This window comes from Chiloscyllium punctatum, chromosome 45, assembly GCF_047496795.1.
Source record: "Chiloscyllium punctatum isolate Juve2018m chromosome 45, sChiPun1.3, whole genome shotgun sequence".
NCBI classification, from domain to species: domain Eukaryota; kingdom Metazoa; phylum Chordata; class Chondrichthyes; order Orectolobiformes; family Hemiscylliidae; genus Chiloscyllium; species Chiloscyllium punctatum.
The window spans coordinates 54,074,312-54,101,937 of NC_092783.1; the positions used below are offsets into that span (position 1 = coordinate 54,074,312).

General features: G+C 42.2%; 1 protein-coding gene across 1 annotated transcript in view; it reads left to right on the plus strand.

Moving 5' to 3' along the window:
- The first annotated feature begins 1,118 nt into the window (after positions 1-1,118).
- The window catches only part of LOC140467439 (uncharacterized), a 63,679-nt gene continuing 37,171 nt past the window's right edge, over positions 1,119-27,626 (plus strand). The window contains exon 1 of the mRNA XM_072563792.1: positions 1,119-1,618. Coding sequence (XP_072419893.1) covers positions 1,586-1,618 — 33 coding nt within the window. The 5' untranslated portion in view covers positions 1,119-1,585. The remainder of the gene's footprint in view (positions 1,619-27,626) is intronic.

Below are 27,626 nucleotides of genomic sequence, written 5' to 3' on the forward strand. Positions count from 1 at the left end.
ACTAACCAACCCAACCATCCCGTGGCTCAACACTTCAACTCCCCCTCCCACTCCACCAAGGACATGCAGGTCCTTGGACTCCTCCATCACCAGACCTTAGCAACATGACGGTTGGAGGAAGAGCGCCTCAGCTTCCGCTTAGGAACCCTCCAACCACAAGGGATGAACTCAGATTTCTCCAGTTTCCTCATTTCCCCTCCCCCCACCTTGTCTCAGTCCCAACCCTCGAACTCAGCACCACCTTCCTAACCTGTAATCTTCTTCCTGACCTCTCCCCCCCACCATCCCCACTCCGGCCTATCACCCTCACCTTAACCTCCTTCCACCTATCGCATTTCCAACGCCCCTCCCCCAAGTCCCTCCCCCTACCTTTTATCTTAGCCTGCTGGACACACTTTCCTCATTCCTGAAGAAGGGCTCATGCCCGAAATGTCGATTCTCCTGCTCCTTGGATGCTGCCTGACCTGCTGATCTTTGAGGGGCCCGATTCTCTCCTTAGTTACCCTTTTGTCCTTAATGTATTTGTAAAAACCTTTCGGATTCTCCTTAACTCTATTTGCCAAAGCTATCCCATGTCCCCTTTTTGCCCTCCTGATTTCTCTCTTAAGAATTCTCCTACTGAGGATTCCCTCAATCTATCTTGTCTATACCTGTCATACAAAGGGATGGGATGTTTGGAGCTTTCTAACTGCAAAAAGCAATTAATGCTGGGTCACTTGTTAGTTTTAAATCTAAGATTGCTAGATTTTGTTCACTGATGGTACAACGGGATATGAGGTAGAGGAAAATATGTGGAGTTTGACGGCAGGTCAATCTCTCTAAGCATTAAGAGCCCTCTTCCTGTTCCTCGGTTCTCTACTGACATCTGAATGGGTTAACACTGGATGTATTGAGATTGTACTGATCACTCAACAGGAACTGGAACGATTGAACATTCCACTAGACACTGGATTGGAGAGTAAATTAAACATTGTGTTGATACGAAACATGCACTGGTATAACAATACAGAACATTGCACTGCAGTTAGACTGAATCCTCTATTGAACATTGCATTGAACAGTGTGGTGTGACCTACACTAGACAAGCACATTATCTTAAGGACTGTTCTGAATTAGGGACGTCTACTGGAGTTTAAATGTGGGGAAGTTACTGAGCAGTGTATCTGAGGACACGGTGCGGAACACTGGGAATGGATTCCACATTGTATTCCGGGACTATAAACGGGCAGTATATTTGTGGAGTCCCCTGGACAGTATTGGAGACTCCGTATAGTGGGGGCTGTCCTTCGCCCAGGATTAACTTTGGGGATGGTGCGAAGTAAAATCATTTCCACCCCACCCCAGCTCAGGCACAGACACCGGTTACCGAGCCAACGCGGACAAACTACACAACTGTGCTGGGAAATCACATGTGAGGGGGTGGGTTAGTACATTTCACTCGCTGTGTGTCTGTGTCAGTGTGTGTGTGTGTGTGTCCGAGCGCTCGATCGGGATATGTATTAGCACCAGCCTCCCAGCGATGTGAGCTGCTCCTCAAGATCAAGACCTTTAAGACCAGGAGTTAACACCCAAACATCTACTCCCTATGAAGAAATTAGCTTCCCTCTGCAAACTCCAGGTAAAGACCTCTTTCGCTCGGCACATGAAGATCCCGCTGCGGGGGGGGGGTTGTAAAAGGGGAACTTTGCTCTGAAATGCAATGCAAAAATAAGAAATAATAATTTGGCAGCGGATGCATGGTGTTGGGGCTGAGTTCACATGAACGCGCGGGGGGTTGGGGGGGAAAGGAGGACAAAGCTATTTGATTACTGATCTATTTGTTCGGCCCCATCTTTTAATTCTGCTTTCACTTTCTCTCGCGAGTGTCGCTATTGGGCTCTCTCGTGGTGTGTGTGTTTTTACATAAATTCAGTTTTTAAGTCAGTTCCAGCCTTTGGAGATCTGTCTTTTTTTTTCTCTCTCTCTCTGTGTGTCCAGGTACTCATTACCCCTTGCTTCTATGAGTTGGTATGCTTCAGGTCGGGGGGGTGGGGGGGGTGGGTGGAGAGTGTGGGTCAGGAACGCGTGGCCTCGCTGTTAATAAGCAAGTTCGGTCTGCAGCGCCCAGTCTTCGGGAGGGGGAAGGAGATCAGTCTGCGCTTGAGTTTCATCCCACTCCCCTTCCCTGCTGGGAATTACACTGTTCCCTTCGTGATCCCCCTGGGATGAGGGGCAGCAGGAAAGCATCCAGAAGAGAGTGGCTAATCAGAAATGACATGGGAGGAATGAAGAGAAATATAGTGCAAACTCTAGTAGGCTTTCAAAAACAAATTAAAACAAAAACTTGTCCTAATATGTACGCATGCGACTCGACCCAGGACCTCCTAGCCCAAAGGTAGGGACACTGCTAATGCACCATAATACCCTCTCAGGTTCTTTCTTTCAGATTCATGTATGTTAACCCATTAGTGTTACACAAATGGTGAGCATTCTACATCTGACAACCCTGATTTAAGTCCTGCCGCCTTAATCTCCATAATATGGCCCGATGGGGAAATCCAGTTTGCATTGTATCCTTCAGATACAATATAAATGCATCGATGTGTCCAGTCATTCATTTTTCGAGTAAGTGTATTAGAAATCAAAGCAGAAAGTGCTGGAAACATTCAGGCAGCGTCTGTGGAGGGACAGACATGAGGTAATGATCATTCCTCAGTTCTGGTGGAAAGTTATCGAGCTGAAATATTAACTCCGTTTGTCTCTTCACATATGATGCCAGACCTGCTGAGTTTCTCCCAGCTTTTTCTGACTTTGTTTAGGCGAGACCTCTCTATCCGGAGATGTGAGCTTGCAGACACAGTGAGAAGAATAGAAGCAAAAATGCCTTGAAGGGGAAGCTGAATGGATACATAAGGGAGAAGTAGATTACAACACGTGCAGGTAGAATTAGAAGGTATGGAGTTTAAAGAACAGTACAAATCACATCAGCTGAATGGGCTGTCTCAGTGCTGTAAATTCAATGTCAAAATCCAGCTGGCTTTAAATATTTAATGCCAGACCTATTTGCTTTCCCCCCTTTCACTTTCTCTCATGGGGAATGTGAGGACTGCAGATGCTAGAGATCAGTCAAAACGTGTGTCGCCGATGATGAGCTTATGCTCGAAACCTTGATCCTCCTGCTCCTGGGATGCTGCCTGACCGGCTGTGCTTTTCCAGCACCACACTTTTCGACTCTTCCTCTCTCATCCAAAGCAAAAAGGACGGCCGGGGATGAGGAGAAATTTCTAAGAGGTACAGATAACGTGGGTCATTATGAGCTGAATTGTTTGGCCTGAAGTAGGTCCGACATTAAATATTTAAAGCCAGCTGGATTTTTGACATTGAATTTACAGCAGAGAGACAGCCCATTCAGCTGATGTGATTTGTGCTGTTCTTTAAGCTCCACACCTTCTAATTCTACCTGCACGTGTTGTAATCTACTTCTCCCTTATGTATCCATTCAGTTTCCCCTTCAAGGCATTTTTGCTTCTATTCACCATTGTGGGCAGCACGGTGGCACAGTGGTTAGCACTGCTGCCTCACAGCGCCAAAGACCCGGGTTCAATTCCCGCCTCAGGCGACTGACTGTGTGGAGTTTGCACGTTCTCCCCGTGTCTGCGTGGGTTTCCTCCGGGTGCTCTGGTTTCCTCCCACAGTCCAAAGATGTGCAGGTTAGGTGAATTGGCCATGCTAAATTGCCCGTAGTGTTAGGTAAGGGGTAGATGTAGGGGTATGGGTGGGTTACGCTTCGGCGGGGCGGTGTGGACTTGTTGGGCCAAAGGGCCTGTTTCCACACTGTAAGTAATCTAATCTAATAACTTCTCTCTGTGTCTGCAAGTTCACATCTCCAGGTGAAGAGGCTTCGCCTGAATTCCCTTTTGGGTTTAGTATGGCCATCTTTAATTTTTTCACCCCTGACTTTTGGCAAGCTTGCCAGCAAAAACATTTTTGGGCTCATCCTATCAAACCATTTCACAATGTTAAAAGTCACTGTTCTATTGTCCTCCCCAGAGGTTGCTGTTGTAGAGAAAGGGGCCCCAGACTCTTCTCTTACTTGGAAAGGAATGATCTTCTGGGCTGTGGGCCAAGTGCAAGAGGAATGAGACTAATCCAATAGTTTTTATCAAATAAACCCAAGCAGATAGGATGTACAGAGTGATCTCCTTCAACTCTACATTATTCTGACTGTAGGTGTGAAGTTTGTTGTTACATTTTTGCTTAATAATCAGCATAAGCTCTAAATGATGTTGCAATTTGGAATTTAAGAGTCTTTCAGCTCAACTGGTTCATGTATGTGACCATGCAGGATATAGGAGCCGATTTAGGACATTCTGCCTATCTAGTCTTCTGCCATTCAATCATAGCTGATACATTTCTCAACCCCATTCTCCTGCCTTGCCCCATAGTCCTTATATTCCACACAAATCTCTTCCCACCTTACTCTATCTCACTCTATCAACATTTCCTCCCATTCCTTTCTTCCTACAGGCACTAAGGGGAGGTGATGTTGCAGTGGTAATATCTGTAGGTGAGGAAAGACAGGGTAACTCTCTGGATGTTTGGGTTTAAATCCATCTTGGAAAATGGTGAAGTTAAATTCAATTTCTGGGAAAACAAAATGGAATTAAAAGCCAGTTCAGTTGTAAGCACCGTTGTTAAAAACCCATCTGGTTCACTAATGTCCTTTAGGAAAGCAATTCTGCTATCCTTACCTGCCCTGACTAAATGTGATTCTCAGTCACAGAAGTTAAATCTTAAATCTCAAATATTGACCTTGTTGATGATGCCCAGCATCCCACGTGAGAATAAAAAAATAGAATTGGGTGCCCTTAAATACATCGTTGTTTGATTTTTTTCAGATTGTGTTGCACTTGCTTAGGGATTGTCCCTGAAGACATTCGGCCGGAGCTCATTAATAGAGTTGGAGCTGGCAGACTCCAGTGTTTACCTAACCTCATGTTTAAAGCATTTGTTTCCTCTCTTCATTCAGGAAGGCCTTTTAGCTCTCCAGTCTATAACTGGAAATTTGAAATCCTCTGCCGTGAGTTGTTTAGGGCTTCAATGTATCCTGGAATAGGAAAACGACAGGTTAGGCTGGAGAACTGCCAGGGCAAGTGGTGAGACATTTGGATATGTACATGAATAGGAAAGGTTTGGAGGGATATGGGCCAAAGCACAGGCAGGTGGGATTAGTTTAGTTTGGAATTATACTTGGCATGGACTGGTTGGATCAAAGGCTCTGTTTCCTTGCTGTATGACTCTGTGACTGATCACTGTCTGAAAAGTGAATATGATGGAATATTTCCTTCGTTAATAAGCTCACAGATCCCTACAACAACTGCTTGCACTTACCTAGCACCTTGAATGGTACAGAATGGCCCAGAGTGCTTAAGGAAAGTGGACATGATGAATGTCGAATTGGTCATGATCCTATTGAATGGCAGATCAGGCTGGAGAGGCCGAATAGCCTACTGCTATTGCTATTTCTTATGGTCTTAAGAGGAAGCCATCAACAATATCATTCAGCCTGGAGGTGGGCGGTTTTTGTTATGAGAAACCCAGCAGGTCTGGCGGTACTTGTGGAAAGAGAGAAACAGAGTTAATGTTTTGTGTTTGGTACAGCTCTTCTTCAATGATGTTCCTCTGGAGTAGGTAGGACTTGAACTCGGGCCTTCTGACTCCGAGATAGGGGCACTACAACAGTATCAACTGTGCAGTTTCTTCTGACAGATTAACTATCAAGAAAAGCTGGCTGTGGTTCTCCTCTGAAGAAAGGCAAAGATTAATTGGAGGCCGACTAAATATATGTAAAACTATGAAATGATTTGATAGAATAGGTGTAGAATGTATGGGTGAACCAAAACTGAGTCGTAACTATAAAACAAAAAATAATGAGTCCAAGAAGGAAATCAGGAAACTTTCTTTTGCCAGAAAGTGGTTAAAATGTGCGCCTCACTGCTGCAAGGAGTCCTTCTGGTGAACAACATTGCACATTTACAGGAAAGTGAGAAAAACATATGAAGGAGAAGTGAATAGAGAATGACTGACAGGTTTGCAAGAAATGGATCAGTTGAATGCTCATGTTGAGCAATAAAACTGCCATGCTCCAATTGGATTAAATGAGCTGTTTGGGTACTGAACCTTACATTCTGCAAACATAGAAATTCAAGAACTATGTCAAGAATCAAGTTTCTTTACTGTAATACACAGTGTAGAAGCCATACGGAGGGGAAGGGACACATGGGTGTGACTTATAATTCACATTCAGTATCGGATTTGAAACTGTATTTGCTTTCTATTTGCTCAGTGAGGAAGAATAGCAGTGGTCAGTGTGTTACACATTTGAATGGTCAGCCTTAATTATACTTTAGTGTGGCCAGACAATTGTGAAAACTTCCTAAAACACAAATAAACATCTCAACCTCAACCTCAGAGAAAGGTCATTTCTGAGATGTCATATTTAGAATATGGGTTCAAGACATTGCAATGGCCCCAAAAAGTACACACACATCTGAACATTTTTTTTTGTAAGCATTTCTCATTTAAGGTAATGATGTTTTCCATTTTAAGGGAAGGTAGTTAAAGACATGAGGGAGCAGGGTTTAACGGTGATGGGGACTGGATTAGCTGAAGAGCAAATGGAGAATCATTCAGAAGAGAATGAAGATTACCATGTATTAGCTGGCTCAAATGGTCTGCTTCTATACTCTACATTCTATGGAATTTCCAGTCCCAGGCAGTGAAGGTAAAAATCTATCCCAGTGTGCACAAACACTGTCCCAGACCTGAGGAACAAATTGGGGTGTGCTGCCCCTCAGAACCACATCTTCTGTTAGCAGTGGCTTCCTTGGTTTTCAGTTTGAGAGTGGCTTATCAGGAAGGGGCAGAGGTGACATACAGCAGTGGGAGTCAGCGCAAGAAGAAGAGAGAGAAAAAAGATCAGGCCTGAACCTTTGGCAATCTAGCGATAAATAAGTGAAGAAGGATGTGACCTGTATCCTCTGTCTGAAATATTTCTTAACTTCTGTGCAATATTGTGTGTGTTAAATTGAGTGGCTCAGTGGTTAGCTGCATCACAATACCAGGAACCTGGTTCCATTCCAGCCTTGGCTGACTCTCTATGGATATTGCACATTTTTACCCTGTCTGTGTGGGTTTCCTCCAAGTGCCCTTGTTTCCTCCCACAGTCCAAAGGCATGCGGGTTAAGTGGCTTGGCCATGCTAAACTATCCATAGTCTCTAGGGCTGTGCACGTTAGGTGAATTAGTCATGGGGAGTACAGATATGGAAAGTCTGGGTGAGATACTTTTCAGAGGGACAGTGTGGACCCGATAGGCCAAATGGCCTCCTTCCGCACTGTAGCAATTCTATGAAGTTGTTATAAGTATGACAAAGATACTTGCGTTAGCACAGCCCAAAGTTGCAGTGTGTTTTTTTTCCCAAAGTCTGAAGTTTAAGGTTTTTCTTCATGAGTTGTAAAATCTAAAGTCCAAATATCGTGCTTCACCTAATAATGAGACTGAAGCAGCCCGTTACTTTAAATTAGGAGTATGTGTTCAGATTTAACCCCAGCTTACCGGATTGCTGGTGTTTGGGGTGGCACGGTGGCTCAGTGGTTAGCACTGCCGCCTCATAGCGCCAGGGACCCAGCGCACATTCTCCCCGTGTCTGCGTGGGTTTCCTCTGGGTGTTCTGGTTTCCTCCCACAGTCCAAAGATGTGCAGGTTAGGAGAATTGGCCATGTTAAATTGCCCATAGTGTTAAGTGCATTAGTCAGGTGTAAATGTAGGGTAATGGATCTGGGTAAGTTGCTCTTCGGAGGGTTGGTGTGAACTTGTTGGGCCGAAGGGCCTGTTTCCACACTGTAGGGAATCTAACCTAATCTATCTCCATAAACCTCTAGGAAGGGGCAGAACACTGCCAACAGTTTGGCATAGGTTGTCCGTCAGGCTCAGGGATAGCCATGCTGGAAGTTAAAGCATTAACTTAGGTGACATTGGGATCCCCTGTTGAGGTTACCATTAAAATGTGTTTCAGTGGTAAAAGCTTTCTCACTCATCCAGCCATGCTATAGTTGGTGCGGGTGTGGTTTGTAATCAAAGTTGATTGTCCAAAAGTGTTACATTATAAACAGTAATTTTCTTCCTCATTGAGCAAGTGAAAACCATTTATCTGATCACATTCATGTGTATCATCCTACTATGTATGTATAAAAGGAGATTTTTAAGATACTAATTGCAATAAAAATAATTAATTTGACTTGCCCCAAAGTCTTGCTTTTATAGAGATGCATAAAATGTAAAACAAACCAACTGTTTCAAACCCCCAATTGTTCATGTTATACATGAGCTTTCTACTGCCCCTCTTCATCCAAGTCTATTTGAGTAATCTTCTGTTTTTCTTTCCCTCATTTATTTATCTAACTTCACCCTAAGTGTGTTAATGATATTCACAACCTTTAGTTTTGGTCTCCCCAACAATTGGAAATATATTCTTTATGGTCAAAACCATTGTCAAACTATTTCAGGATCTTAAAGATTCTCTGTCCTTTGCAGTTCCTCCAACAAAGTAAACGAGGAAAGATAACAGAGTAGAGGAAGAGCAGCCTTAAAGCAGAGTTGTTGAAATGTTTCAATAGACATGAATCCGTGCATTGATATGGAATGATTTACATGAGAAATCGCAATCTACCAGTAGCCCACTGTCCATCCAGGGTAATTAATGTTCTGTGGTCTTTGTGTTGTCTCAGCTCACCAAAGAAAAATATAACAACAGCTGGGATTCAATACATTACAATAATGTCACTGTTCCAACCAAACCTTCTGCTATATTGCATAATTGCTGATGACACAATTGTTGAGTTATGTTGCAATTAATCCCTTATAAGAAGCATACTATTCTGCAATGCTTTATCCCTGTGATCATTATAATATCTGAGGATAAAAGGACTTACATTTTTGTAGCACACCTTCACATCCTCAAGGCATTCCACAATATTCCTCAGAGAATCAATTACTGTTGCAATGTAGTCACTGTTGTCTTATAGACCAACATAACCCCAGGAAGCTGTGGGATAATTAACCTTAATCTATCCATGTGATTTGAGAGATGCAGGTTTACCAGGGTCACAAAAAGACAGCCCCACTTACAACAAATGACGGTGTGGAACCTTTTACCTTTACCTATCAGACACCCAGTATGCCTCGCTCCAGTACTGCATCCAAAGCAGAGGACCTCTGACAATATAGCACTCTCTCAGTACGTAAATACTAACTTCAGATTATGTACTGATGTTCAACAACAGGATATGAATCCACGAGCTTTGAATTCAGAGAACAAGGCTGGGACAGATACGTTCAGCTGAGTATAGTTGTCAGGAGGTTGCTTGGTGTTCCCAATGAAGCAACAAGTATATCCCTCTTTGTGCTCCACATTCTGCCAGGGTGCTGAAGAGTACTTGATATTTATAAAACTATCTACCAGCAAGATTTCCCCCCTTCCATGAATGGCAAGAGGAAAATAAGACATTTTCTAATTTTCAAAAATAAATTATTCCCAAACAATTCCATACCTGGTCGTTGTTAATGTTTTCATTCCATAGCTCCCAACTTATTGTCTTTATAAAATCACGACCATTTACAATCCCACTCCTCCTTCCTGTCACTATATCCTCTCTCCTTCCTCAACTCTTCACACTCGCAACTAACAGCCTTTCACTCTGTTTGCCTGGGAAGAAATCTTAAATTGGAGATCACAATTTTTAAATTGTTCTATCCTCTCCACAAGGGGAAACATCTTCTCATCATCCACCCTGTCAACTCCTCTCAGGCTCTGATAAGTTTCGATAAAATCCTTTCTCATTCTTTTAAACTCCAATTAATACAGACCCAGCTGTTCAATCTTTATTTGTAAGGTAACCCTCTGCCTTCAAATCCAGCTATTAGTTGAGCAAGCCTTCTTTAAAATGGCTTTAATTCATTTACATTTCTTAAATACAAAGTCTAAAACTGTATATGGAACAGTAGATGTGGTCTCACCAACATTGTAACAAAACTTAATTATGTTCATACTTTTGCAATTTTTTACATGATAGATGGAGAGTTTTACCAGGGAATGACAAAGCATAGGATTCAGGAAGCCATAATTAATGAGGAAAAATTAAGATTGAATGCACAAATCCTTGGAGTCAAAAGACCAGAGTGGTTGGTTGTAGGGAATGAATGGTTGTGGAGATGGGGATCAGAGGCATCGGATTCAATAAGATTAATGTTACTGTCGAACATAATATCTCACTGTTCCCAAATCAGTGTATTCTGTACTACATTACATGGTGCTCTGTAGTTATAGAGTCAGAGAGTCATAGAGATGTACAGCACGGAAACAGACCCTTTGGTCCAACTCGTCCATGCCGACCACAGACCACAACCTAATCCAGTCCTATTTGCCAGCACTTCACCCATATCTCTCTAAACCCTTCCTATTCATGTACCCTTTTAAATGATGCAATTGTACCACTTCCTCTGGCAGCTCATTCCATTCACACACCACCCTCTGTGTGAAAAAGTTATTCCCTGCACATTTGGTAGCAGAACTACATTTGTCATTCTCCTTCCCGTCTCCGTCTCCCCTCAGTGTAACAATTGTACTTATCAGATTGAAAGTAATATTGAGAGAATAAATACCTTCATTCATTATTGTTAATTTTTAATGGTTAGTTATTAACTTTTATATTTATGAAACAATTCCTAAAACAATCAGCTTAGTTTTAACTGACCAGTGGAGTGCCACAAGGATTAGTACTGGGTCCATTACTTTTCATTATTTATATAAATGATTTGGATGTGAACATAGGAGGTATAGTTAGTAAGTTTGCAGATGACACCAAAATTAGAGGTGTAGTGGACAGCAAAGAAGCTTTCCTCAGATTACAATGGGTTCTTGATCAGATGGGCCAATGGGCTGAAAAGTGGCAGATGGAGTTTAAATTAGATAAATGTGAGGTGCTGCATTTTGGGAAAGCAAACCTTAGCAGAACTTATACACTTAATGGTAAGGTCCTAGAGAGTGTTGCTGAACAAAGAGACCTTGGAGTGCAGGTTCATAGCTCCATGAAAGAGGAGTTGCAGGTAGATAGGATAGTGAAGAAGGCGTTTGGTATGCTTTCATTTATTGGTCAGAGTATTGAGTATCGGAGTTGGAAAGTCATGTTGCGGCTGTACAGGACATTGGTTAGGCCACTGTTGGAAAATAGCGTGGAATTCTGGTCTCCTTCCTATCGGAAAGATATTGTGAAACTTGAAAGGGTTCAGAAAAGATCTACAAGGATGTTGCCAGGGCTGGAGGATTTGAGCTATAGGGAAATGTTGAATAGGCTAGGGCTGTTTTCCCTGGAGCATTGGAGACTGAGGGGTGACCTTATAGAGGTTTATAAAATCATGAGGGGCATGGACAGGATAAATAGACAAAAGTTTTTTTTTCCCTGGGGTGGGGGAGTCCAGAACTAGAGAGCATAGGTTTAGGGTGAGAGGGGAAAGATATAAAAGAGATCTAAGGGGCAACGTTTTCACACAGTAAGTGTATAGAATGAGCTGCCAGAGGACGTGGTGATACAATTGCAACATTTAAAAGGCATTTAAATGGCTATATGAATAGGAAGCATTTGGAGGAATGTGGACCAGGTGCTGGCAGGTGGGACTAGATTGGGTTTGGATATCTGTTTTGGCGTGGACAAGTTGGATCAGAGGGTCTTTTTCATACTGTACATCTCCATGACTCTATAACTAAGCAAAATTTTGCAAATCACTCATCTAACAGTGACTTGGATGAAGTACTGTTAGATTGTGCTTGGCTGACAATAAGATGGTGAGTATTATTTAGGCTTTACCAAAATTGAATTTGAAGTGTCCAGACTTTCCATTCAATGTTTAAACATCAAAGTATAATTTACATAACAAGGGAACTTACTCTTCTAACATTACTAATGTAGCTAAGACAGAATACAGCCCCACTGGTGCCAAAAGACCTCTGGCTCTGTGCTCCTCAATGACATGCACAATAAAATTTAGTTTTGTTTGAATTGCTTTTGGATTCTATTTCCAATGGATTTGGTTTTCTGTCAGTCAATTACAACGTAGCATTGAGTATTGTCAGTCTCTTGTTCCTCGCACAATAACATTATGATTGCTTCTACTTCCTCATTTGCTGTTAGCTGTAAATTAGTGCCCATTTCCCTCCTGCTGGCACTGTGGAGAAGGTGGGTTTGTATCTAATCTCTCTCTTAAATGTTTGTGAAGTCTAGGATTTTACTTCTCCAGTGCTGGCAGTATGATGATTTTTGATAAAATTTCAATGTTTTTTTGTCAAGCAAACAAATATTTTGAAACTTTTACTTAAGTCTTTTAGGTATTTATGCTAAATGTGGCACATTTGTGAGGAAGAAGTGATTTTGGATCCGTGCTTTCTAAAGATCTTCATCACCAGGTTTTTCTCCCCTCAGCTTCTCAGTCAGTTGTAGACTCACTGAAAGAGATGAATCACCATAATCGGCATTATTGTTGTATCTTGAGACTACCAAGATGGTGGACGATAAATGATGTGGACCTTGACCATTTCCCGCTAATAATTCCTATTGTTCCCATTCATTGGCAATGTTTTAAGGAATAATGGCCACCATCCCATAATTATGCATCTTGTAGAGCAATATTGCTTGGTCTCAACATTTCAGTCTATCTTCATGCATCAAAAACTTTCCTCAGTGCTCATCTCCTGCAAGATTTTCCATTCTTATTTCCTTACAGAATCTAGAAGATTTAGAATACTGTACAGTAGGCAAACAGACCACTCAGTTATTAAGTAAAGACACAACTGATATAAATTGGAGGTGATCATCAAATATACTCACCACCCCCCCCTTCCCAATCATCACCATATATAATCTTTAATGCCATACTGCAGGGAGGTGTAACTACATGATGACAAGTTTGCGGAGTCAGTCTCTCATTTTAGATTAGACTCACCACAGTATGGAAACAGGGCATTCGGCCCAACAAGTCCACACCGATTCTCTGGAGAGTAACCCACCCAGACCCATTCCCCTACCCTGACTAATGCACCTAACACTATGGGCAATTTAGCATGACCAATTCACCTGCTCTGCATATCTTTGGATTGTGGGAGGAAACCAGAGCATCCAGAGGAAACCCACACATGTGCAAACTCCTCACAGAGTCGTCCAAAGCAGGAATCGAACCTGGGTCCGTGGTGCTGTGAGGCAGCAGTGCTAACCACTGAGTCAATATAAGTGTGGTCATGGCAAGGAGACCCTAATCCAATGAAAGATTAAAATGCAAAGAAAGCAGCAAAGAAGGAAAGAACTACATTTCATTCTCACAGTGTATTTCATAGATTCAGGATTCAACAAATTATGTTTCTATCATTGTAGTAATTTTGAACTACTGTAACAAGCAAAATGACACAGCAATATGCACACAGCAAGCTCCCATAAACAGCAAAAACAAGAAATGACCAGACAATCTACTTATGAAATTCTGATCCCTCTGTCTCTACTTCTCTTGATATCTACTCACTGTCTTAACTCCAAACTTCACGGATGACCAACAAATCAGATATTAAGTTTGCGATGCATGCTTCAAGGTGTGTCACATGCAGTCACATTTGCAGCCCTGCATGCCCACCTTAGATGGATCCTCTCAAAATCCAGAAATTTCAGTATCCTGCACATATGCCATGCCTGAGAAATACAACTTGATTGTGGCCATTTGATTCAACTAAGCCTGGTCTTGTGTTTTGGGTTAAAATGAGAGTTTACATCAATGAGAAGGCAGTAAAGAGTGTGGGCAAACAGAGACTAAAATGCACAAAATGTTTCAATGCATGTAATGCCATAAGAAGTCTTACATAATTTGGATTTTATAAATTGGACAGACAGTGTAGGACTATAAATACAAAAATAAGTTTATACATTAATATTAGTTAAACTACAGATTGAGTATTGTGTAATTTTGAACCCATCACTACAGAGAATGCTACAGGAATATGGAATACAGGAGCAGGAGTAGGCCATTTAGCCCTTTGAGCCTGTTGCAGCCATTACTAAGATCATGGCTGATCTAGTTGATCTCCACTACAATCTCCTGCCGCCACCTCAGAATCCTTACCACTCTCGGCTATCAAAAATCTGCCAGGTTCAGCCTTGACGAAATTTAAAAACCCAGCCTCTATTACCAGAGTTCAAGAACCAGGGCTTAGTCTAAGGATGCAGGGTAAACCATTTAGGACTGAGATGAGAAAGAATTTCTTCACCTGGAGAGTGATGAACCTGTGACATTCACTAACACAGAAAGTGGTTGAGACCAATTCATCAAGTGTTTTCATGAAGGAGTTAGGTTTAGTTCTCAGGGTTAAAGGGATCAAAGAGTATAGGAAGAAATGGGAACAGGGTCCTGAGTAGGATGATTAATCGTGATCAAATCGAATGGCAGAGAAGACTCAAAGGACCAAATGGCCTATATCGGTTCCTATTTTCTAAATTTTTATGTGTATCATCTGGGGAAAAGAATTTCACACTCTAATGATTCTTTGGGAGAAAGAAAATCTCTGTATCTTTGCTTAAGATGCAGCAGCACGTTGACTGAGTGGCTCAGTGATAAGCACTGCTGTCTCACAGCACCAGGGACCCAGGTTCAATTCCTATCTCGGGTGACTGTCTGTGTGGAGTTTGCACGTTCTCCCCAGGTTTGCTCTGGTTTCCCCCTGCAGTCCAAAGATGTGCAGGTCAGCTGAATTGCCCACAGTGTTAGGTGCATTAGTCAGGGGTAAGTATAGGGGAATGGGTCTTGGGTGGGTTACTCTTTGTAGGGTCGGTGTGGACTTGTTGGACTGAAGGGCCTGCTTCCAAACTGTAGGGAATTTGAACAAAATGAAAGGGTAGATCTCTACTTCTTCTTAATCTACATTCCTTAATTTTAACCTCTTCCAAAAGAGGAAGCATCTTCCTGGTACCTACTCTTTCAGACACCTTCAAGCTCTTCAGTCTTCTAAACTCCAGTGGATTTAGGCCTAACCACTTTAACCATTGTTTGTAAGATAACCCTTCACCCAAGGGCTGACTCTAGTAAACTTCCTCTGCTTCAAAAGTATTTATATATTTTTTTCAAATAAGGTGACCAAACTGTACACTGCAATCCAGATGTGGTCTCACCAGTAAATCTTCCCTACTTTCACATTCCTTTTCCCTTGCAACAATCACAATCTCCCCCACCATTTCATTGCCTTCCTAATAACTTGTTGTATCCCCACACTAACTGTATGTGATCCATTTACTAGGACACCCAAATGCCTCTTAATATCGATTTCTCCATTTTAATTGCTTTTGATTAGATTAGATTAAATGCCCTACAGTATGGAAACAGGCCCTTCAGCCCACCAAGTCCACACCGACCCTCTGAAGAGTAACCCACTCAGACCCATTCCCCTACCCAATATTTACCCCTGACGTGGCAATTTAGCATGGCGAATTCAACTGCCATGCATATCTTTTGGATTGTGGGAGGAAACCGGAGTACCCAGAGGAAACCCACGCAGACATGGGGAGAATGTGCAAACTCCACACAGGCAGTCGCCCATCGAACCCGAGCCCCTGGCGCTGTGAGGCAGCAGTGCTAACCACTGAGGCACAGTGCCACCCATTTCTATTCTTCCTGCTAAAATGAACAAATTTGGATTTAGATACTACAAATCTATCTCAATCAACTTGTTCATATCCCTTTATAGACTCTCTAACGCCTCTTGAAAATTTACTTTCTTACCCATCTTGACATCATTAGCAAAATATAGCATTCTGGTCCTTCATCCATGTCATTGCCATGAATTATGAATAGTCGGCAACGCTGCACTGTTCCCTGCGGCACTCTACTAGCTCCTGCTTCTCAACCTCAAAGTGAACCACTTATCCCAACTAATATAATACTCCCTGTACCATGCACTCTATCCCTATACAGCAACCTTTGTGGCACATTATCAAATGTGTTTTGAAAATCCAAGTACCTACACCTACCAGTTCCCCTCTGTCTACTGTAAGTGTTACATTGTCAAAAAGATTAAATAGATGAGTTAAACACAATGTCTTCTATCCAAAGCTTTGTTCACTCTGCCTGATTAGATTAGATTAGATTAGATTACTTACAGTGTGGAAACAGGCCCTTCGGCCCAACAAGTCCACACCGCCCCGCCGAAGCGTAACCCACCCATACCCCTACATCTACATCTACCCCTTACCTAACACTACGGGCAATTTAGCCTGGCCAATTCACCTGACCTGCACATCTTTGGACTGTGGGAGGAAACCGGAGCATCCGGAGGAAACCCACGCAGACACGGGGAGAACGTGCAAACTCCACACAGTCAGTCGCCTGAGGCGGGAATTGAACCCGGGTCTCCGGCGCTGCGAGGCAGCAGTTCCAGTCACATTGCATTGTGATTTTTTAAAAATCCCATTATTACCTTCTTAATAATGGATTCTCTTACTTTCCCTTATCTTAGTCAAAGTTCTTTTCAAAATCATTCACTAAGGTCATGCTGTGGATCGGCGGTTTTCAGTAAGAGCTGAAAAATGTGTTGCTGGAAAAGCGCAGCAGGTCAGGCAGCATCCAAGGAGCAGGAGAATCGACGTTTTGGGCATAAGCCCTTCATCAGTAAGAAATGAGATTAAAGATTCTGGGAGTACCAGTATTACAGTGAGTAAACTAAATTTGGATTGATATTGGTTGTTGTAGCAAAATGAGACTGGACATTAAGATGCTGAGATACATAATGATTTAACAGTGACACCTGCAGCCACGTGCGAGAAACTGTGAAGAAAGGATGAAATTATTTGCTTTAGTGAGAAATGTACTGACAGAGAACAGTGTCATGTGCAGTGGTGTCGACAAAAGAGCTTTCAGAAAACCAATAAACAATGGGGGAAACCAATGCAGGCCACAAACTATCAGCAGAGAGGAGAGTCACTTCTCCAATGTTCCGAATTGGAACCCTCATGCTACAAGGCCTGTGGCTACACAAGCCAGTTATTAATGTTACAAAAATAGGAGATAAAGGAGGTTTCCTTTAGTTAGCATGACAGTGTTAAGAGGGTCATCAGTTTAAAATGATCGCTGACAGAACATGGAGAGTTTTTGGAAGAATTTCCTGCACACGGTGATTGCCTTTGGTTGGTCTGCTGTACTATAGAAAGTAGTCAAGCTGAGATGAATGCACTGGTTTGGGACAAATTGGATAAAAGTTTGAAGAAGAATGAAATGCTAGACCGTAGGCATTGGTCAATGAGGATAGCTTTGGAGCAAAGGAGCCAGCAAAGATACAATAGCCTTTCCTCTGCTATAAATAAACATGTTTCCATAATATTTGCTGATTCCTAAAGCAGTGAAGATTAAGGTTCCCGATCCCATTTCCTTCCCTCTACTTCCAGTCCGGCGCTTTCTTATCAATGTTAAGTAATATATCTTCTCAAACAAGATTGGGAAATCAAAATTGTGCTCCCTTCTGTCACGTACGACACGTGCACACGCATGTCTGTCACTTACTAACACACATACACACACACACATACACATCCTTTCAGCTGTCTAGTCTTTTTTACTTAGCACCAATCCCCCGCCCTTTCCCTATAACTCTGTGCATTGTTTCTCCATAAATAATCATCTAGTGCCCTTTTGGATGCCTCAATTGTGCCTCCATCAAAATTTCAGGGAGTGGATTCCAAACCCAAACTGTCGCTATGTAAAAAAAAATTTTCTCACTATCCATTTACTTCTTTTGCACTGCTCTTTTTTTAAGCTGTGCAGAACTATCCAAAGATATGCTGGTTAGGTAGATTGACCATGCCAACCAAATTGCCCTGTAGTGTGCAGATTAGGTGGGTTAGCCATGGGAAAACACCCTATATGGGGCTCCAAGCATGTGATGGTTCAGACTTAATAGCCTGAAGGATCTGTTTCTGCATTTAGGGATTCAGTGATTCTATTTTATGACTCTATGTGCCCTCTGTTTCGTGATTCTTTCACAGTCATGAACAGTTTCTGTCTATGTTATTCAAACCCCTCATGATTTTGAAAGCCTCCATTCCTACAAAATCTTCCACAGTCCCAACCTCTCAAATCTTTCCTCTTACCTGATGTGCCTCATCCCTGGAACCATTCTCAAAAAACCCAACTGCATACTGTTTCAGGACTGCGCAGAACAAGCCTTAATCTGGCCCCTGTGTATTAGCTAGCCGGGGCTTAGTCAGTGGAGCCCTCTCCCTTAGCTCAGAAAGCTGTGGTTCAAATCCTGCCCCGGGATTGGAGGGATCAAGGCTGAATCCATAGTGCGGTACAGAGGGCATGCTGCTCTGTTGGAGGTGTTGCCTTCTGGATGTGATGTTAGACCAAAGGCCCACCCGCCCTGTCAAGTGGATGTAGAAGATTCCTGAGCACTGTTTCAAGGAAGAGCAAAGTTGCCATTAGTGCCTTGGCCATTAATTATCCCTCAATCAGATCATGGAATAAGAAAACAGATCATCAGGCTGGTGGCTAGAAAGCACTTTAGAATGTTCAGTGGCTACTTGATGGAGGCACTCTACAAATGCAAGACACTTTTTTTTTATCTTTGAAGGCTCAGTTTTGCTTATGTGAATGAGCTTGGTCGAGGCTGGGTTAGTGTGGGAGGTTCGTGAGTAGACTCGCCATACCTGAGGGTCACCACACCTCAGTCAAGGGGCAGGGCTAAGAAGGTGGGACCTTCATTAGTTGTCCTTAATTGGTGAGAGAATCAACAGGGGCAGGTGGTCGTTCACAGAGTGAGCTTTTCTTGAGGGGAAGATGCTGTTTATTTTGTTGTGTTCAGAAGGAATATTGAAGATTTATAGATTAATATCGGTTTCTGGAGGAAAGTATTTTTATGTGGCATAATTAACATAAGAGATATCTCTGCCACTTTTAGATATAGGGGTAAAAACAGTTGTCATTGTTTCCCAAAGGATAACTGCACAGTTTCCCACTCTGGGTTAAGATGTGGTCATTGGAATATCCTCCTCACCACAGGATGGTAATAGTGTTTGACAATATCTACTCTATCCAAAGATCGGGGATCAATTGCAAAAGCAATAGAACAGATAATCAATGAAAGCCACCTTTAGATCTCAGTGTATATCCATATTTCTGTATTAAAATGAAGTTCCTCAAAATGGCCCATCTTGCTTTTACTGTGAGATCCATTACAGAGAAGAGTGGCCTCTAGCGACCCGTTGCACAGTGGGATGGAAGAGAAGGACTGTTCACTATAACAGTTGAGCAGATTGTACATTCGCAAGCAATATTCATCAATGCACTTCTAACCACAAATCATCTTGAACTGCATTTCCATTACATCTGTAACATGAAGGTCAAGTGCAGTGCAATAAATCTGGGGTCAGTTGGAAAAGCAGTTTCAGGAATGGAATGGATTGAAAGACTCAAACTATGCCAGGGGATGAGTGCCCAGAATAATGAAAACAAAAAATGCTGGAGATCGCAGTGGGTCAGACAACACCCATGGAGAGAGAGCAAGCTAACGTTTCGAATTTAAATTTGAAACATTAGCTGGCTCTCTCTCTAGGGGTGCTGCCTGACCCACTGGTCGCCAGCATTTTCTTGCTGTCAGTACAGATTCCAGCCGTAATTTGCTGTTAGCACTAGGTGATCCGACTATTTTTGCTGGAGCAGAGGAGTCTAAGTAGAGATTTGAAAGAGATTTTTATTTAAACGGTCAAAGGTGATGATAGGGGAATGCTATCGGCTGGAATTTCTTTGGGACTTCTTTCACTGGAAGCTTGGCAGGAAATGATGCATTTCTCTGGGCTGTGGAAGTCAAGTTTGATCCCAGGAGGTAAATGACTTCTCTGTGCGTTGCTAGCTCTAAGGACCCTTTCCCTAGTTACAGTGATGTTCTTGTTCTCGAAACCTGTTATCAGAGAAAGCCTTGGAAATTCCAATAGTAATTTCCTTATGAGTAATTGACTATTTGTGAAGCCATTATTTGCTTAGTCATGTGAGTGGTGGTAGGATCACTTCAGTCGTCTAACATTCCAAAATGCCACAAACCATTCTGCTGTTGCCAGCATTTGCATTCCATTTGTGTAAAGATTGCTCTCTGTCACATGATTGAGTCAAGAAAGGCCACAGAAAGAAAATGCACAAGCAACACTTTGATGAACAGGCTGAACTAGAAACTTTATGGCAGAAAGACATTTACATATCTGTTCGCTGATGTAAAATTGGACCAGTTAGAGAAAGTTCAGGAAGACCAGTTAGGATATCAAGCCACTACTTGCCCCTTACCCCACTTCCACCACTGTTCTTTAACCCCTGTCGCCTATATAGTGCAGTATTCTCGTTCGAGATGTAATACTGTTTGTGGTTAAATTGCAGCATGGTAATTAGAACCAGATGTTAGAAGATGTGAGAGGCTCTGGTGAACTCATATACAGGGAAGTTGCTCATACAAAATATTGCATGGTATAGAAATTTAATTGCAGAACTTTAGTGTGAAGATGAATCTCAATCAAAGTTCTCAATAAAGTTGGATGGAACTGCACAATGTAGATTGGATAAAGTTAAAAATCACATAACACCAGGTTATAGTCCAACAGTATTATTTGGAAGACTAAAACCTGGTGTTGTGTGATTTTTTAACTTTGCCCACCCCAGTCCAACACCAGTACTTCGATATAGATTGGGTTCAACTCAAGTCATACGCTATTTAACTAGTTCTGGTTTTGAAAGGATTGGCATATTTTGGAGGGTTTGTTGTTTAGTGTTGCTTCTGATCACAGAACTGATTTGCTCTTTACCTGCATGTATCAGGAGATTGCCTGCAGAAGGCTTACAGCTTTCCATACATTTAAACCACTGCATAGAAATTCTGGGTGATTTTAAAGAAAGTAAGGCTTTTCAATGCAGCCCTGAGAGTGTACTGCACTGTCAGAGATTTAATCTTTCACGACTCTGTGTCAGGTGGATGTAAACGTTTCTATGGCACCTTTTGAAGAGGAGCTTCTTACACTTTGACTGACATGTTTTCCTTCACCAAAAGACATTATGCGAGGCGTAGACAGGGTAGATTGTGAGACTCTTTTCCCCATGGCAAATGTGTCTAATACTGGATGGCATATGTTTAAGGTGAAGAGTAAATGGTTTAGAGGGGACCTGAGGAAATTTTGTTTTCACTCAGAGGTGGTGGATAGGGCAGCACGGTGGCTCAGTGATTAGCACTGCTGCCTCACAGCACCAGAGACCCAGATTTGATCCCAGCCTCGTGTAACTGTCTGTGTAGAGTTTGCACATTCTCCCCATATCCGTACAAGGTTCCTTCAGATGCTCTGATTTCTTTCCACAGTCCAAAGATGTGCAGGCTGGGTGGATTAGCCATGGGAAATGCCGGGTTACTGGAATAGGGTTGGGTCTGGGTGTGATATTGTCCGAAGGGTCCATGTGGACACCATGGGCTGAATGGCCTACTTCCACACTGTGGGAATCCTATATATGGAATATGCTGCCTACGAGAGTGGTGGAGGCAGGTACTCTCACAACATTTAAGAAACATCTGGATGAGCACTTAAAATACCAGGGCATAGTAGGCTATGGACTAACTGCTGGTAAAGGGGATTAGTGCAGATTGGCATTTGTTGGTCAGCATAGACATGGTGAGCCAAAGAGCCTCTTTCAATGTTGTATGACTCTATTAACTTTAAACAGTCATTTAGCAAAGTGATGTTTGTGGAATATTGCTGTGTGAAAATTTACTGCCACTCTCTGAGATCCTGAGGATCTGAAAGGCACTATGTAAATGTCAGTCATTCTTTTAAGGCTTTTTCATAAAAACCTTGAAAAATAGGGAAGTGAAAAGGTCTTCCAGAGAAGGAGACGGATTGTAAAAGTCTACTTTCACCACTTTTATTAGCGTTTGAAAGGAACACTTCCAGCTAGTGACTGAATCCTTGCCATGGAGAGTGTAATTTCTACATCTTCAGAGCGAAGCCAACAGCACAGGTTCAATTCCTACACCAGCTGAGGTCACCACGAAGGTCCCACCTTCTCAACCTCTCCCCTCGCCTGAGGAATAGTGACTCTCAGGGTAACCTCACCACCAGTCACTCTCTGTCTAAGAGAGAACAGCACTGTGGTCCTCTAAGACTATGGCAACTTACCCTTATTTTACCTTTTCAGTTCCTGAAATCACAGAAGGTTACAATGCAGGAAGAGATGGTTTCGTAGGGGTAATATCACTTGGCCTGATATGGGTTCAAATCCCGCCATGCCGAGAAATTTGATTTCAGTAAAAATCTGTACTAAAGTGATGGCCATGAAACCAGTGTTGATTGTCATAAAAGCCCGTCTGTTTCTCTGATTCCCTTTAGGGAAGGGAATCTGCCATCCTTACCAGATCTGGACTACGTGTGATTCTAGACCCACAGCAATATGATTGACTCTTAATTGCTCTCTGGGCAATTAGGGATGGGCAATAAATGCTGGCCTGGCCAGCGATGCCCCCATTCTGTGAATGAGTAAAAGAAAATTGCCATCGGACCATCACTTCTGCACAGGAGAGTGCTCTCCAAATTCATAATTCACTTAGTGACAAACCCTGCCTTCTCCACATAGCCCTGAACATTCTTTCAGACAGCGGTCCAGTTGCCTTTTGAGTGCCTTATTTGAACCTCTTTCTACACATTCTAAGGCAATGCGTTCCATTGTATATGGGTCTAAAAGTTGATTGAATACAGAGCACACCATCCACTGTGATGATACTATGGGAATCTGGTCAGGGTAAAGTATGGGACAGACCTGAGGTAATGCGCTGCTATATTCTCTACAGGAAAGTAAGTCATATTCACATAGCCTGTAAATGACTGTAAATTTGTATTTCTCACTCTGTTCGATCACCCTATGATCTTGGTGTCTTTGTATATTATGATCTGCCTATACTGCATACAAAACAGAGCTTTTCACTGTACTGAGGTAGATGTGACAATAATCAATCAAATCAAATCAATAGTTACAATAATGCAATAAAATTCATATTGTTCATTCAACACAAGTCTTCTAATTAGAACTGAAATGTGGATATTCTAATCTACATAGACTACTTCAGGCTTGAAGGAAAACATATTCTAGGTATCTCAGAACTTAACCACTAGATGCATGAATATTTTTCCTCATGTCACCTTTGTCCCTGCTGCCAGTTACTTCAACACTGTGTCCTCGTGTGTCTGGTCCCTTCATGAGTGTGAACAGTTTCTCCGTATTTGTTCAGTCCAGGCCTCACAAGATTCTGAATGCCTTGATCACATTTCCTCTCAGCCTTCTTTTGTTCCATGGAAATAGCCCTAAACTCTCAAATCTATCTTCATAACTGAAGTGGCACTTTGTTGTTTTAAAGTTATGACCAGTGCTCTGCATGTGTACTAAATGGTGAGATTGTAGTGATGTAGCTAAAGAAAAAGAGTAAAAGAGAGAAAAACATCTGTGTGTGACGTATGTTTCTCTCTTCTGGCTAAAACCAAAGAATGTCTTTAAAATGTATGTATATTATTTCATGGGCCCAATTGTAGGTGGACCTGTGATTTGCAAAGTTTGACAGTACGTAATTTATGTCCCAAACTTTAGACACAGAGCTCCATGGAAAAGCAGGAGTTTACCAATGAGCTGTGCCTGTATATTTCAACCATGTCACGACAGTGAAGCATTATTACCCAATGTGAAAATTGCAACATCTGATAAAATCTAAACTCTGACCTGACAAGATTCTTGTTTTCCTTCTAATCTTCCTGTAATAAGTCGTGCAGAGGCCAGCCCCTGAACTTGGCTCAAGCAATGTGATCAGAATAGAGTCAAACTTTAAAATTGATGGGATTAACCCAAAGGGGAAGACATTCTCCACAGGGAAGAGCTAGTCCTTCAGAGGGAGAAACTCAATGGAGAGAGAAACAGAGCCAACATTTCAAGTCCAATATCATTCTTGCATCAAACTCTGGGGTTACAAAGAAAAGTCATGTTGATCTGAAAACAGCAACTCTGTTTTCGCTCTCCACAGGCTTTGCCAGACCTGCAGAATTTCTTCAGCACTTCCTGTTTTTAATTCCTTACCTCCAGCATCCACATAAATTTGCAGTAATCATTGAACCTGTGGTTGTGTTAACTAGAAAGGGAAAGGGATGAGAACTGGTCAGTCTCTTAATATTGAACATGTTCATGGAAATCCAAAGACAAAACTTTTAAGAACCCTTGCTTCAATGTTGTGTTTAACTGAGACCCTCAGATCAGGAATTCCCTGGTTCTGTTACTGACTGAGTTTATCTTAGCCAGAGAGGTACAGTTGGGAGGAAGAGGAGGAGGACCCTCAGCCTCAGTCAGATTGATGAGTAATCTGGAGGGTTGGTAAGCTAACTCTAATGGCTCCTAGGACTGGTCACTAACCAGTGATCCCAGTGGAACAGTGTGTGTGCTGAAACATGTTGATAGGATAGTGAAGAAGGTGTTTGGTATGCTTTCCTTTATTGGTCAGAGATTTGAGTATAGGAGTTGGGAGGTCGTGTTGCAGCTGTACAGAGCATTGGTTAGGCCAATTTTGGAATATGGCGTGCAATTCTGGTCTCCTTCCCATTGGAAGGATGTTATGAAGCCTGAACAAGTTCAGAAAAGATTTACCGGTATTTGAGGATTTCAGCTGAAGAGAGAGGCTGAATAGGCTGGTGCAGTTTTCCCTGGAGCCTCGGAGGCTGAGGGGTGACCTTATAGAGGTTTATAAAATCATGAAGGGCATGGATAGAATAAATAGACAAGGTCTTTTCCCAGCGGTGGAGGAGTCCAGAACAACAGGACATAGGCCTGGGGTGAGCAGGGAAAGATTTAAAAGCAACCTAGGAGGCAACATTTTCCATGTGCGTATGGAATGAGCTGCCAGAGGAAGTGGTGGAGGCTGGTACAATTACAGCATTTAAAAGGCATCTGGATGGGTATATAAATAGGAAAGGTTTAGAGGGATATGGACCAGGTGCTGGCAAATTGGACTAGATTAGGTTGGGATATCTGGTCGGCATGGACGAGTTGGACCGAAGGGTCTGTTTCAATGCTGTACATCTCTATGACTATGACTGTGTTGCCATGCTGGGCAATATGGTCCATTACTGCCCACAATCCAATAGGTACACAGAAGAACATCCTTGAGGATGTTGGAACAACAGTGGTGATTCAAGGCATTGTTTATTTATTTCAAGATAAACCTGAGAGAAGACCTATGAATATGAAAATGAAACCAGATTCTTTGAACAGGCGACATTTCAACAGGAAACATTTCAACAAGAAACTGGGTTTGAAATCCCAAATAAACCGCAGTGCTAGTGATGCAAGTTGTGTGTGAGGTCTATCAACTAGAGATGGCTTATTGTTTTGTTATGTTTAGGCAGTGAGCAATTTCCGGGACAGAGCTGCCAGGTCTCCAGGATTGACATTTTTGAGAACTACAGATTAATCTCTTGGACACTGCAGAAAGCTGCCCTTAACGAAATATCATAGAGGCACCGGAAACAAATGTTTTCATTTCATTTTCTTTGAGTGCGTTATTTGCTAAAAATCAATTGGAGATGAGAGCAGAATGGTTGCTTGGCTGGATGGGGATGTTGTGAGATGGAAGCTCCAGGAATAAGTCAAATCCTGCCTGACTCCTAATCTCTTTGCAAATTGCATGTGCTAGTTATACACTTGTCAAAGGCCGGGTCCTAATAACCGTGGCTAGTTTAAGCTGGAGTACATTGCAGTCGATATGACAGAAATATTTTCATTATTTCTGTGCAGTACTTCATTGATGTGGAGGATGTGGGAGGAAATTTCAGTTTCAAAGTCAAGTTTCTTACAAGGCAAATTGCTTCTGCCTCCGAGACAACTGGACTGATTGAATCTGGGTGGGGGATTGAAGTGACATACTTGTTTTATTCAATGCAGAACCCAGAAATGATCCCGGAATTTGCTCAGTGTCTGATGTAGACAAGAGCAGGATGCCACAATGTCAAGAACACCAGTAAGGGTGACCAAAAACATTTCAAGTTTACCTAGCTAACACATAATAGACAAATGTTCATGCACTCAGGAAGCACAACTCTAGTAATAAATACTGAGAATTAAAATGTGGGCCATATACCATTTGATAATCCCAATCTTTCATACAGTTAATTCGGGATTTCTTAAGGGTTGGACTCCTGAACTTGGGTTCTTTTGAGTTCCAATATTGAGCTCTCGCAAGAGAAACAAAGCGAAGAATATCATTGTCCTAGGAATTGTACGTTGAAATATCCCTTAGGATCATTTCTCAGGGATTTTCATCAGATGATTATGTGTCAAAATTTGATGCATTCTTTAAATTCTTATAGGAAGCTGGTTGATGGATCTGTTTATTTTAAACTGAATAAAAGGTATCTAATTGATAATAGATTCCTTGCAGTGTAGAAACAGGCCCTTCAGCCCAACCAGTCCATACCAACACTCTGAAGAGCAACCCACCCAGACCCATTTCTCTCTGACTAATGCACCTAACATTATGGGGAAATTCAGCATAGCCAATTCACCTGAACTGAACATCTTTGGACTGTGGGAGGAAACCAGAGGACCCGGAGGAAACCCACGCAGACACGGGGAGAATGTGCAAACTCCACACAGACAGTCACCCGAAGTTGGAATCGAACCTGGGACCCTGGTGCTGTGAGGCAGCAGTGCTAATCACTGAGCCACCATGCCACCCTATTGGTAACTGGGTAAAATGTTTACATTTATGTTATGGTCAGTGGAGTAGTGGGGTTAAAGGGAAATACAATATACGCCTCTCATCTTAGTCATTATCTATTGGACACAATATGATGAATGAGATAGTGGAATGTTAGCCTTTATCCCTCTGGACTATGCAAAAGGGTAGAGATAATGTTAAGTTATGCCAACCTCTCTTTGGACCCAAGTTCAATTCCAGACAATGATAGAGAGGGTGTTTTTGTTAAACAAACCTATCAAAGGCAAGTAAATGGAGTTAAGCCACGCATCAACCACAATCTTGGTGAATGATGGGATAGGTTCAAGGGGCTGAATGGATTACTCTTGTTCCTTCATTCCTATTGAATCTGAGGAGGGATTCATTTGCCTTGAAGTTTGACCATTGTAATGCCAGATGATGAAAGGAGTGGGTAGTTCAGGTAGAATTATTTTCTCGTGTATAGGAGACCAGAGTAAGAATGGAAAGCTTCCATTTAGAGCTAGGCTATGCAGTGGTAGTATCAAGAAACATTTCTTCACACGAAGCATGGTGACAATCTGAATCTCTCTTCCCCACAAAAAAAATCTGAGATTAGTTTACTTCTGAATTTTATAAATTTCTTTTCAACAATTGCAGCCAATGTAACAGAACCAAAGTAGGTAAGGAGGACTTGCAATTCAGGTCAGCCATGATAATTGAATGATGTCACGGGCATGAAGGGCAGAGTGGCATCCTTGTACCTATCTGCCCATTCATTTTATTTATGTGAAATTTTGCTC